This window comes from Apium graveolens, chromosome 6 (assembly GCF_009905375.1).
Source record: "Apium graveolens cultivar Ventura chromosome 6, ASM990537v1, whole genome shotgun sequence".
NCBI lineage: Eukaryota > Viridiplantae > Streptophyta > Magnoliopsida > Apiales > Apiaceae > Apium > Apium graveolens.
The window spans coordinates 175,914,360-175,928,401 of record NC_133652.1 but is presented as its reverse complement, the minus strand read 5'-3'; the positions used below and the strand labels follow the sequence as shown (position 1 = coordinate 175,928,401).

The window sequence follows — 14,042 nt, the reverse complement described above, 5'->3', positions numbered from 1 at the left end:
TTCACTTAACTTAGAGAAGTAGAAAGTGCATAGCCCATAGAATTTAGCATGTTAACTATATCAGTATCTATGTGTGGAACAGTAGCAGTGTTATTTGGAATTCTAAAGCATGCTTTGACAATGTCACTATTGATGCAAAACTGCTTACCTCTAAGTGTAAAAGTTATGGTTTTGTCAGATGAGTTGTACACGACAGTTGTCCAAATCTCCTCCACAACTTCACAGTAGATTGTGGGTGATTCCAGCATAGCATAACTGAGTTTACAGCTCTTCACAAAATCCATCATCTTGTGAAAGTCTCTGGACTAAGGAATCTCCTTATTCACAAGAGCTACAAAGTTGTTCTTTTCATAGATATATCCATATTGAGATATGATTTTGACTACAGGTGCCATTGTTAGAGAATGAAATTTTTTTAGAGAGAATATTTGCTTTGGAGAAGAAAGGAAGTTAGAGCAATTGATTTGAGAATGATAAAAGAGTAGAATAAAAATGAATTCTGCTTTTATACTATCTCAAAAATAAACTGTCAAAAATAATAAAGTGAAGTAAAGTAACCAATCAAAATAGCCCAAAATAGCCGTTTAAAAATAAATAAACTGTAAAAATTATGTCATTTATCCGTCGTGTTATACTTACAAACTATAAGTATACCCGATGGATAATGTTCAGAGTTTTAATTGCTAAGATTGAGACAATTCGACGAATGAGGATAAATCAATTTTCCGTCCGGTTATAAAATAATCCAGAAAAGTAATTGATTTTTATTAATAAATAATATTCCGACGGATGATCAAACTCGATGGATAATGAGCATCCGTCGGGATGTAAATTTTGACTTAGCCAAAATTTCATCCAAAACAGAAAAATCAATTAAGTTTCTGGCTGCATTATAACTTGCAAAAATATTTGAAATAATTCAAGAATAATTAAGCATACTTAACTCACTTACCAACCTTGAAAAGGTGGATTCATCAAGTGGCTTGGTAAAGATATCTACAAGCTGCTTTTCACTTGGAACAAAATGAAGTTCCACAGTACCATTCATTACATGTTCCCTAATCAAGTGGTACTTGATGTCTATGTGCTTTGTTCTTGAATGTTGTACTGGATTTTCAGTGATGGCAATTGCACTTGTGTTATCACAGAAAATATGTATTTTATCCACTTGTAGACCATAGTCCAGCAATTGGTTTTTTATACATAAAATATGTGCACAACAACTACCAGCAGCATTATATTCAGCTTCAGCTGTAGAAGTAGAAACTGAATTTTGCTTTTTACTGAACCAGGACACAAGCTTGTTCCCTAGAAATTGACAAGTTTCTGTTGTACTTTTTCAGTCTATTTTACAACATGCATAATCTGCATCGGAATAACCAGTTTGATCAAAACCAGAATCTCTAGGGTACCAAATGCCAAGTTTTGGTGTTCCCTTGAGATATCTGAAAATTCTTTTAATAGCTACTAAGTGAGATTCTCTAGGATCAGCCTGAAATCTAGCACAAAGACAAGTAGCAAACATTATATCTGGCCTACTAGCTGTTAAGTACAGAAGTGAGCCAACCATGCCCCTGTAGCTCGAAATATCCACAGACTTTTCAGTAGTGTTTAATTCAAGCTTAGTTGCAGTGGCCATGGGAGTTTTTGCAGATGTGCAATCCATTAGACCAAACTTCTTTAAAAGATCATGAATATATTTAGTTTGGCTAATGAATATTCCATCACTAACTTGCTTAACTTGTAAACCAAGAAAGTAAGTTAGTTCTCCCATCATGCTCATTTCATACTTTGCATCAATTTGGCAAACTTTTTGCAAAGTTTTTCATCTGTAGAGCCAAATATAATATCATCTACATAGATTTGAACAAGTATACTAGAGCCATTAACATTTCTAAAGAATAAAGTTTTATCAACGGTACCTCTTTTGAAGTGACTTTCCAAAAGAAACTTTGATAAAGTATCATACCAGGCTCTAGGTGCTTGCTTCAGTCCATAAAGTGCCTTCAAAAGATAGTAGACATGTTCTGGAAAATTTGGATCTTCAAAACCAGGAGGCTGACTAACATAGACTTCCTCCTCCAAATCTCCATTCAAAAAGGCACTTTTGACATCCATTTGATAGACCTTGAAATTGGCATGAGCTGCATAGGCTAAGAAAATTCTGATGGCTTCAAATCTTGCAACAGGAGCAAAGGTTTCATCAAAATCTATTCCTTTTTGTTGACAGTAGCCCTTAACAACCAATCTAGCTTTGTTCCTAACCACTATGCCATTTTCATCCATCTTGTTTCTAAACACCCACTTGGTGTCAATTGGATTCTTTCCTTTAGGTTTAGGTACCAGCTTCCATACCTTGTTCCTTTTAAATTGGTTTAGCTCCTCCTGCATAGTTAAAATCCAATCAGGATCGAACAAAGCTTCTTTTACTTTCTTTGGTTCTTCCTTAGATATGAAGCTGCTATATAGACATTCTTCTTGAGTTGCTCTCCTTGTTTGAACTCTAGAAGATGCATCACCAATGATGAGCTCAAAAGGGTGATCTTTAGTCCATTTTCTTTGTCGAGGTAGATTAGCTCTAGATGAAGAGGCCTCATTGTTGTCTTGATGTGTGACTGAGTTTTGATTATGAGAAACTCAACCTGAGTTTGTGAATCTTTGATTTGAGAAAGGGGAACTTTTTGTAGGTGATCTATTTTGACTTTCAACTTCTCTTAATGTTCCGACCGATGATGCACTTTGTGTCCCGATGGATGAAGTTGATTGTCTCCCGACAGATAAGGCAGATTGTCTCCCGACAGATGAAGCATTTTGTAACTCGACAGATGTTGAATTATGTGCTTTATTAGTTGTATACTTTTCTGCATTATCCTCACTATTTCTTGATCATTATTATCACCATTGTCATCACTAACCATCTCCACATTATCAAACTTGAGGCTTTCATAGAAATCTCCATCTTGCAGTCCTTCAATCTTTTTGTCATCAAACACAACATGTATTGATTCCACAACAATGTTGGTTCTTAGATTGTAGACTCTATATGCTTTTCACACAACATATCCAACAAAAATTCCTTCATCTGCTTTAGCATCAAACTTTCCATGTTGATCATTTTGATTTCTTAAGATATTAAATTTGCAGCCAAAGACATGAAGAAAATTTAGAGTTGGCTTCCTATTCTTGAACAATTGGTAGGGTGTCATGCACTTTGCTTGATTAACCAAAGAGATATTCTGAGTGTAGCAGACAGTATTCACAGCTTCAGCCCAAAAAAATGTTGGTAACTTTGATTCTTCAAGCATTGTCCTTGCAGCTTCAATAAGGGATCTGTTCTTTCTTTCCACTACTCCATTTTGTTGTGGAGTTCTTGCTACAGAAAACTCATGCATAATCCTATTCTCTTCACAAAATGATCTCATCACAGAATTCTTGAACTCAGTTCCATTGTCACTCCTAATTCTTCTTACTTTAAAATCAGGATGATTGTTGACTTGCCTTATGTGATTGATGATGATTTCACTAGCTTCATCTTTAGACTTTAAGAAATATGTCCAAGAGAACTTTGAGAAATCATCCACAATTACTAGGCAAAATCTTTTCCTTGAGATAGACAACACTTTGAGTGGTCCAAACAAATCCATGTGTAACAATTACAAAGGTTCTTCAATTGATGAATCAAGCTTCTTTCTGAATGATGCTTTGATCTGCTTTCCTTTCTGGCAGGCATCACACAATCCATCCTTAGTAAACTCCACGTGAGGAATACCTTTAACCAGTTCTTTCTTGACAAGCTCATTCATGGTCTTGAAGTTTAGATGGGACAGCTTCTTGTGCCATAGGCTACGTTCATCTTGACTTGCTTTACTGAGAAGACAAGTGACAGATTCTGTATTAGATGATTTAAAGTCAGCTAGATACACATTTCCTTTTCTCACTCCAGTGAGAACCACTTTATTGCTCTTTTTGTGTGTCACAACAAAGGCTTCTGAATTGAAGGTTACTGAGTTGCCCTTATCACAAAGCTGGCTGATGCTCAACAGATTGTGCTTGAGACCATCCACTAGGGCAACCTCTTCAATGATGACATTGTCTTTAGAAATCAAGCCATATCCCACAGTATAACCCTTGTTGTCATCTCCAAAAGTAATACTTGGACCAGCTCTTTCCTTGAACTCAGTGAGCAGGGTAGAATCTCCAGTCATGTGCCTTGGGCAACTACTATCCAGATACCAAAGATTCTTTCTATTTCCCTGCACACATCAAAATCAAATCAAGTTGATTTTGGTACCCAAGTTTCCTTGGGTCCTGCCTTGTTAGCTTTCTTCCTTGGTTTCTTAGGTTTGATCTCATTTGACTTGGGAATTTCTGATTCATCCTTAGTCATCTGAGTTGGACCTTTGAAACCAGTCATTAAAGCAAAATTGTCTTGCACATTGTGATTAACAGGAAAAGGCATGCTATTTGCAAAGATGTTATTCCAGTAAGGTATGCTAAATGGCATTTGAGGCATACTAAATGCAGCATAATAAGGATTAGGTGCAAATGGCATATTAGCAAATTGTGCATTTGTAAAATAGAGCAGACATAGCATTTATAGGCATGGCAGTCTTGTTGGGAAAAGAAGATAGTGCAGACATGGAAGTAGGCATAGCAAGTTTGCAATTAACAGACAAATGATTAATACTGCCACACTTAACACGGATTTTTCTGGGTGCATATTTGTCAGGTGTGTAGTTGTTATGTTTGTTAATTCCTACTTTCCCATTTCTATTATTTTTCTTTTTAGCTTCTGTTTTAACCTCAATCTTTTCTAATATGTCATTCAATTTCTTGATGGAGAGATGATCAACATTAACTTTCTTTTCCTTCCTGATTTGACTTAATTCTCCGGGAATAAAGTTCTTAGAAACTGAGCCGTATTTCTCATTTAACTTGGCCAGCTTAGCTTTGCTGACAGCCGACAGATGTGGCTCTTTGTCACTCGACGGATAATCCTTTTGATTATTCGACCTGTCGAGTCCACATCTGTCAACAATCCTTCAACCAAATTGGATTCCAGCTTCTCCTTACTCTTCTTCCAGGCTGCATCATAAAAGGACTCAATATCTTGAACTTTAGTGATTTGATCATGGACACCTCTGGATGATTTCCATGCCTTAATCACTTCATGTTCTCGTTCAAGCTGCTTCTTTAAAATCTCTTCTTTCTTCAAGGACTCAGTTAATTCATCCTTAACAATCTTACACTCAATTCTCAATTTTTCAAATTCAATAAACCGAGACTCTAGCACATTATTCCTCTCACTTAAAAACAAATTGTTTTCTTTAATTTTAGCATTTTCCTTAGTGAGGGACTTAAGTGTAACACGCAAGTGATATAATTATGTGGACATGTCATTTATTGCATCATTGCACTCAGCTTTAGATAAATGTGCTAGGTTAGTGGTGATTACCCGATTGCTTGAAGAACTTATTTCTGTTTCATTAGATTTGGCCATTAGGGCTAGATTGACATAGTTTGTTTCTTCATCTTCATCTAATCCATCTGTAACCCAATCATTCTCCTGTGTGATGAAAGCCCTTTCCTTTTGTTTGAGCAACTCAAAGTATTTCTGTTTATAATCAACAGGCTCAAACTTCTTCTTTCTAGAATCAGACTTTCTACACTCACTGGAAAAATGCCCTGCCAAGCCACATTTGAAACATTTGAATTTTGATTTATCCACCATGTTTCTATATGGCTTGGCTGCTCCAATTTTTTTTTTGAATTTGAGCTTGGCAAATCTTCTGGATAGGAATACTAAATGTTCATCAATATCATCCATGTCATCTTGGCTCAAGTGATCTTCATTTTCAGCTACCAGCCCTTTACCCTTGCTTTCACAGACCTTTGATGTAGACTCAACAGCTTCTACCTTCATCTCTTTCTTTTTCTCTAACTCAGCAACCAGTGTTATCGACCCTCCTTTCTTCCTTTCTTTCTCCATCCTCTCATCTTGCTCAATTTCAAGCTCATAGGTTTTTAGGATGCCATACAGTCTCTCCAAGGTGAACTCTTTGTAATCTTGTGAATTTCTCAATGAGATTGTCATTGGCTTCCACTCTTTTGGAAGATATCTAAGGAATTTGAGGTTAGGTACTTTTGTTTGATAGACTCTTCCATGTAACTTCAGAGCATTTAGTAGCTTTTGAAATCTACTAAAAATATCAGCGAGAGACTCACTTTCTTCACAGTGGAAATGTTCATATTGCTGAATCAGCAGTTGCATCTTGTTCTCCCTTACTTGCTCAGTACCATCACAAATAATTTGGATTGTGTCACAAACCTCTTTGGTTGTTTTACAGTTAATGATGTTATCAAACATATCACCATCAACTCCATTGAACAATATGTTCATGGCCTTCTTATCTTTCCTGACATGCTCAATATCAGGATCTGATCATTCATGCCTAGATTTGGGAACAGATGGTTCATTTTCAGTTGCAGCTCTCATTGGTACATGAGGACCTCTCTCTATGCAATCCACATAGGCCTCATCTTGAGAAAGAAGATGGAGGTGCATCTTCACCTTCCAGTGGTGATAATTGTCTTTGTCCAGATATAGAATTTTGACTCCAACATCCTTCTTGTTCATCTTGTTGTTTGTTGTGATCTTTATACTCTTTGTACTTCAAGAGATTGCTCTGATACCAATTGTTATTCCCTAACAATACAACAAAAATTATAGAAGGGGGTTGAATGTAATTCTGGCTACTTTTTCAAGATTTTAAAAAACTGTTCTAAGTGAATATATATATAAGTGTTTGACTTGTAGAGTGAGGAATGAAAGAGTTATATAAATCAAAACACAAACTAATAAAAACACAAGTTTTTAAAACTTTCTGGTGGATTTGAATGTATCTACCAGATATATATATATATATCAGTTTGAGAACTCTGTGTAGCTTAGAATGGCTCATAACTTCTTTACAAGTAGAACAAACAAACTACAGAAAAATTCTTGACAAGTACAGCTTTTTCTATCTCTCTTTAAAATGTGTTTGCTTAGTTGATTATTTTACTAGCTATACTTAATTTATATATCACCAAGTTTACATGACAATAGGACAAGATAAAAAAAAACATATCTAGTCTAACTCCATGCTGCTTCACTACTCTATTCTAACATATTTGAATATCTTCACAATTGCATGGAATTGGTAATGCTTCTTTGTTCTCAAATTCCTGCTTAACAGGCTGCCACATTCCTTTTGCAAACACCCAACGCATGTGACTGTGTTGTCACTGACAACAGATATTTGAATTTGATCATCCGTCGGGTACATATTTGTCATCCGTCGGGTAGCTTTGTTGATCATCCGTCGGGTAGCTATTTGTCACTTGACTCCATTTCACTTATACAAGACATCTCATATTTACAATTAATCAACCTATTTTGCATATCCACTAGTAGTCAACATGACTCATATACTCCTACAGAATATACACAAAGTTGTTTGCAGAAATGTGCTACAATTCTTATTATTACATAAGCTACTCACTCGATGGATGTTAATCTGTCATCCGTCGGGACTGTAAGGTTTATCCGTCGGGACTATATTAGATCATCCGTCGAGTGCTACAAAATTCACTAAGTTAAATCTACTAAGGTGATTTGTTTAACTTATCATCAAATTCACAACATATTCCTAACAAGTCCTTGCAGAGCTTTCTTGAGAGCGTGGATTCATGATTAACAACAGATCACCGGAGCATGGAACGAATGAGAAGATTAGAGGAGGCTGAAGTTATGCGGCATATAGATTGTTCTGAGAGAGAAGAATTCAAAAAAATTCAAACGTATTATTCAGTTGTTACAATTAGGGAGGGGTTTAGGTGTATATTATGTTAGTTTCTAAATGGGTTAAATGGATTTAAATATGAAAGATTCATTAATATATGTATAATATAAAATTTTATGTGTAAGAAAATAAAATGGATCATGAGTAAATTTATGGATAAATCTTATATGAGCAATAAAAGCGTTTAAGATAATATAAATATAAATATAGATGTTTTAAATACAGGTTTTATTTTATTGCAGTAATTATTCATCAAGAAAAAAATAAATTTAAGAAAGGTCAAATATTTAGGGGGGGAACCACGTGAGAAGCACGCTCGAAAAGGCCAAGCGGTGGATACGTCGCCACGTTATATCCCGCCGAAAGAAAGCAGTGAAATCGCAAAAATACCCCCGGCCCAAACAAAAGCCAACTATGAGTGTTGAAGGACAGTATCGTAACTTGACCCCCTCTTTTGCCCTTTGAGTTTCACAATCTCCGTAGACGCCCCCATAATTGAAAAGGCTCGAAACCCCACCCCCCTTTGATCAGTATCTAAAATAGATGAAAAATGGCACCACAAGAAGCAAGAAGAATGAAATTTGCACAAGTGGTGATTGAGAGAGACTCAGACACAGAGGAAAGCTCATCAGAAGAAGAAGAAGAAGAAGAAGATGTTGAAAGCGAAGAAACAAAGAAACAACAAGTGGAAAACAGCAAAGGGAAGGCCCCCATTACCATAAGCCTTAAGAAAGTTTGTAAAGTATGCATCCCCCCTTCTCCTTTTTTCATTACATCCTTTTTATATCTTTTTTTTACATTACTAGTATCATATGTAGGTGTGCAAGAAGACAGGACATGAAGCAGGGTTTAAGGGGGCTACTTACATTGACTGTCCTATGAAACCTTGTTTTCTCTGCAAATTGCCTGGTACCATAATCCCTTAGGCTCGGCATCATTTTTTTTATTTTTGTATTTTTCGTAATACCATACATCTATCACTGCAGTTTTGGAAATGAAGCTACCTATTTTATTTTCTGTCTGTTTTGCTGTTGCCAAAATTTGTTTTTCTAACTTGTGTGCACAAGAAATTGTAGTTTTTAAGTTATCAACAGTTTCAATACCTTTATTAATGAATTATATGGAAAGCTTTGGTACTGTTGCGGATTATCCAAAGTGACCTGCCATACTCCAGAATCTGTTGCCAAAACAACGTTACAAACTTGTAGACTTGTTTTATGAATATTACAGTTTTTAAAGCTCCTCAATTACAACTTATGCAAATGATTAGTAGTACATTATAAAGTTATGTTTTCAGAATTATGTTTCTCCAATCATATATTGAATACGTTTTTCTTTCTTCTTTCATAATTGCATTATGCATTCGTTTCTCTTTTTTTGGAAACTTTTCATGTATGAATCATTGATGCTTGTTTTGTTTCTCTTGTGTCTGCATTCTTTCCGTTCCAGCTATACCTTTACTTTTTTATTTTGTAACTCAATTATATAGCTTGATATTTTGATGATGCAAAACTGCTCTAAGAAAAACTACTACAGTTGTATGAGCTTATTATGTTTTTTGTTTTCTGGATGAAGGCCATACGACAATCACTTGTCCTCATCGAGTTGCCACTGAATACGGTGTTATACCAGCAGCCCACAAAAATACACGGAACTCGTTGGAATTTATTTTCGAACGTCAGTTGAGACCCAAAATTACAAAGGTATGGATTATTCTTGCTTACAGAAATGTTTTAGTACTAATGTTCGTACATAGTTATACTAGCATTAATGACTTTTCTGTTACTTATTACACATCAGGTGTTAAACAAAACATTAGAAAGGGATATATCTACTTCTACTTACCTAACTTTTATGAAAGTTTGTCTTCCTAAATATGGCATTCGGATTGCCTTCCAAAAATTGTATATGACATGCATAATATACTGTGTTCCACAGTTTTTGCTGAAAAGGCTGTGTTTCAGTAGAAGTTTTTTTTAAATGCAGAAAAAGGCATTTAAATCAGTTAACTGGTCAAGGGGAGCACCATGGTTAGAGGCTTTTAATTTTTCACAAGTATTAAACAAAGTTAGCATAGGCGTATAGTGTGTGCAATAATATACTTTATTAATATTCCAAATGTATGTAAGCCTCTTGATATATCAGTATTACGAGAGTTAAAACAATGAAAATGGAAAAACTTACTTTTGTATGATCTGTTGCATATCTATTTTCAAGCTATCTGGTATCGTCGTTTGCATGCATATCTGAATCCTTTACCTTTCTATATAATAAATTTTATAGATTGAAAGTTAGAGTTTTCAATGGTTTGATAACCCATATGTCAACAACACAGTACCGGTTCTATTATTGATAAACTGATATCATTTATGTTCCTTTCTTGTAGATTGTTGGGTTTTAGCCTCAAGTTTTGACACTATTTTAATTGTTCTTGACCAGTTATGATCTGTTGATGGTATTTATTCTCTGTGATTTTTGTAACTTATGATTTTGGACTGTCCACTATCTTTTCCGTCCGTTATTCATTATGCAGTTAGTTGGATGTTGTCATTACAATGTCTATTTTTGTACTTCTATATGCTGAGCAATGTTTTATTAAACCACCATAGCTACTTTTATGTTGATTAAACCATGCCCTAGCGATTTAATGTGGGTTATAGTGTATTGAGGTCAATATTTAATGTACCTTATCTTCTTTCTGTGACAGATCAAACCAAAAGTTGTTATACCAAGTCATGTGAGCTGTGCGGTAATTAGATACCATAGCAGAAGAGTTACATGCTTGGAGTTCCACCCAACTAAATATAACATTATTTTATCTGGTGATAAGGTTAGTTGTATATTTTAAGTTCGAAATAAGTCAAAAAATGATATTAGGTGCATATACTGTTATAACATGTTCAGTAAAATCCACCCCTCTTGGTATCTTGTAAAAAGAAAGGACAGCTTGGAGTCTGGGATTTTGAACAAGTTTATGAAAAGACAGTTTATGGCAACATACATAGTTGTATACTCAATCACATGAAGTGAGTCCTATTTTTCTCCTCACTTTTTTATGATTATTCTTTTACAGTTTCTCTATACTAGTGAAATATTTGATTTTTCTCATTCTATAAAGATGACTTTTAATCTTAATATATATAGGTTTAATCCGAGAAATGATGGTACAGTATATGGGGCATCCTCAGATGGAACTCTTAGTTGCACAGACTTGGAGACAGGACTTTCATCATCATTGATGAATATTAACCCCAATGGATGGCAGGTTTGGCTTGATTCAATATGTATTTTTCTATTAATATTTAATATGACAGGCTTGGGCCTCCCTGGATGTATGTTAGTGCGATTAAATTTTCTATGTTCCCTAAGTTCGGTCTTTGTGCAAACCTTCTCCAATATTTTCATCTATAGACTGTTCTTCTATAGCAAAAAATCTTGGTTTATTTTTTTTGTCCCGACTTTTAGTAGCTTGTTTCTTCCATATACCGTAGAGGTTTAGTGCAGTGTAACTTTGGGTGCAGTAAGTAATGAGTGAGCCTTTGGGTAACATCAGCTATTTTGCAGTCATATGGTGTTTTTTTATCATACAATTTTACAATGCCATGGTTTTGATTGTGATGCAAAATTAAAGTTCCAGCCACACTACTACATATAAAATTTAGGGATTAATTAAATTTAACTTGGTATATATGGACATTTTGCATATCAAATCTTTTTACTTCGCCCAAATTCAGCCTCCGCCACAAAATTCTGGGTAATGTGTGTTCAACTACTAAGCTTAAAGTTTTGTGTATTTAATTGTTATCTGCAGAGCCCAAACACGTTTAGGATGCTCTACGGGATGGATGTAAACCCAGAGAAAGGTCTTGTGCTTGCTGCAGATAATTTTGGATCTTTGTATATGTATATCTCTCTTTCTCTTCTTAATTCTTAATGACTATTATATTGGTGAATTCATTGTTGCTTTCCTGGCTCTACCCTTTTGGTATCGTAATGTCTATATCTGCTTTAAAAGATTCTAGTCTCGGTTTACTGATGTGATAAATGATTGTCATGGACGAGTAAATTCAATTTTATCCTTCAAACATGAAGTATTTTCCAGATGCTTGCATACCTTTTACATAGTCCAAACTTCTTTAACTCAGTTGCCTTCTTTGATGAGTACAGGGTTGATATCCGCTCCAACAGCCAAATTGGGGAGGCTGTCTTGATTCACAAAAAGGGAAGCAAAGTGACAGGGTTAAACTTCAATCCTGTTCAGCCAGATCTCCTCCTTAGTTGTGGAAATGATCACTTTGTAAGAGGCCTTTCTAGCAGTTCAGGGATTTTTCCTAATTAGCTTGTTTGCAAGAAGAAATCAAAACAATTTTTAGATTTGTGTATTATTTTTGAGTATCAAGTTATTGCAGTTTTTTAAGTTTGTTCTAATTCATTCAAATTATTATGCATCACAGGCTCGTTTATGGGATATTCGTCGATTGGATGCTGGATCTTCTTTGCATCAGCTTTCACATAAACGTGTAGTAAACTCAGCCTACTTTTCTCCACAAAGCGGCAGTAAAATACTTACCACAGCACAGGACAACCGTATTCGTGTATGGGATTCTATTTTTGGGAAGCTTGATTCTCCAAGTAGAGAAATCGTACACAGTCATGATTTTAATAGACATCTGACCCCCTTCCGAGCTGAATGGGATCCAAAGGTGATATTTATTCTACATTTATGAAAGCAATAAATTTGGTTTTCCTGTGTTACAAGGAAAAGAATAAGATTAAGTTATAAAACTGTTAATGAAAAGGGTTAATATTGCCAAATTCTATGAGTTCTTTGTGATATGATCTGTTTTCTCGTTCTGCATCTATAAATATATATTTTAATTGGTGAGTTTGGTAATGAGAATTAATGCCATGACAGTGAAATTTTGATGTTAAAATCGACGACATTGTGTTGGTTGTATAAATGTCCGTTGGAACTAATCAATTGGGTGTCAAATAAGTACATTCAGGCACTTTTGTGGAACAGATGGAGGGGTAAATGTTAAGTCGGTAAATGATTGTAGTTTAGATGCTTAATGTTAATGATGTAAATTTGTGCAGGACCCTTCGGAGTCTGTTGCAGTTGTTGGACGTTATATAAGTGAAAATTACAACGGAATTGCACTGCATCCTATTGATTTTATCAACATCAGCACAGGGCAACTGATTGCTGAGGTCATGGACCCTAACATTACGACTATAAGTCCTGTGAACAAGCTGCATCCTCAATATGATGTTCTGGCATCCGGTAGCTCCAGGTATAGCAATCTGACACGCTAGCTTCTTTATCAAGCTATTTTGTTTTCACTTAAACTAATACACTTTTTTTCTTATCAGGTCCATATTCATCTGGAAGCCTGAGAAGGATCAGTCCGAGTCCATCGAGGATAGGGTTAAAAAGAATATTATTGTTTGTGGTAAGGCTGAGAAGAAAAGGAAATCCGAGGGCGACAGCGACGAGTCAGACAATGACATATACAAAGCTAAGAAGAACATTAAGTCCACGAAAACAAAGGCAAAATCAATCTCAGTGGTCATCAAGGGTAAGCAATGATAGCTTGCTGTTATAAGTCTTTGTAAACATATATTATGCTAGCTGCTCAAGCAGTTGCAACCTGTACAGACTGGCGGAGTTTATCTGCTTTTTGCCTTTTATTTACTTGTAAATGTAATTACGTAGCAGCACTGCGGTCAAACTTCTATGCATCGGTGAGCAGTATAACATGGCCCTGTATCATCTTTTGCACTGATGGCATTTTGGGATGCCCTGCTTATATGAGATATTTGATGAAGTTATGCATTACTATTAAGATGACTTGCAACACAAAAATTGCTAAACAAAGAGGTGTACATTATTTTTGTTCTTTTTGCCAAGTAAGAGGTGTACAGACTGTAAATTATTGCATTATAGTGCTTGGTATTTAGAGGGAAGACGGTTGCTCCTATCCTATGGTAATTTTAAACAAGGTTATTATAAAAGGTAAAAAAAATGAGGTTGTTATAGAACTATACTCTTTTGGTGGTTTTTTACAAAGTCATTGAACGTACGTAAGAGAGCTTTGTATATCTATTTCTATCTGGTGCACAAAAAACAAGTGCGTGTACGCAAAATTAGTAAATTGCAGCGTAAACATCTGTCTTTTTTTTTATATGTAATGCTTC

General features: G+C 35.3%; 1 protein-coding gene across 2 annotated transcripts; it reads left to right on the top strand.

The window, feature by feature from the left end:
* The first annotated feature begins 8,333 nt into the window (after positions 1-8,333).
* Positions 8,334-13,690, top strand: LOC141667034 (protein DAMAGED DNA-BINDING 2). 2 transcript variants are annotated; one of them, XM_074473339.1, is made up of 11 exons: positions 8,334-8,586; positions 8,675-8,753; positions 9,420-9,547; positions 10,552-10,674; positions 10,782-10,870; positions 10,989-11,109; positions 11,656-11,747; positions 12,012-12,141; positions 12,299-12,547; positions 12,942-13,138; positions 13,218-13,690. In XM_074473339.1, exons 1-11 carry the CDS (start codon positions 8,395-8,397, stop codon positions 13,432-13,434), a joined length of 1,617 nt encoding a protein of 538 aa, XP_074329440.1. In that variant the 5' UTR covers positions 8,334-8,394; the 3' UTR covers positions 13,435-13,690. The 2 variants fall into 2 exon arrangements, with proteins under 2 accessions (XP_074329440.1, XP_074329439.1); XM_074473338.1 differs by having other exon boundaries at positions 8,663-8,753.
* Positions 13,691-14,042: the final 352 nt, after the last annotated feature.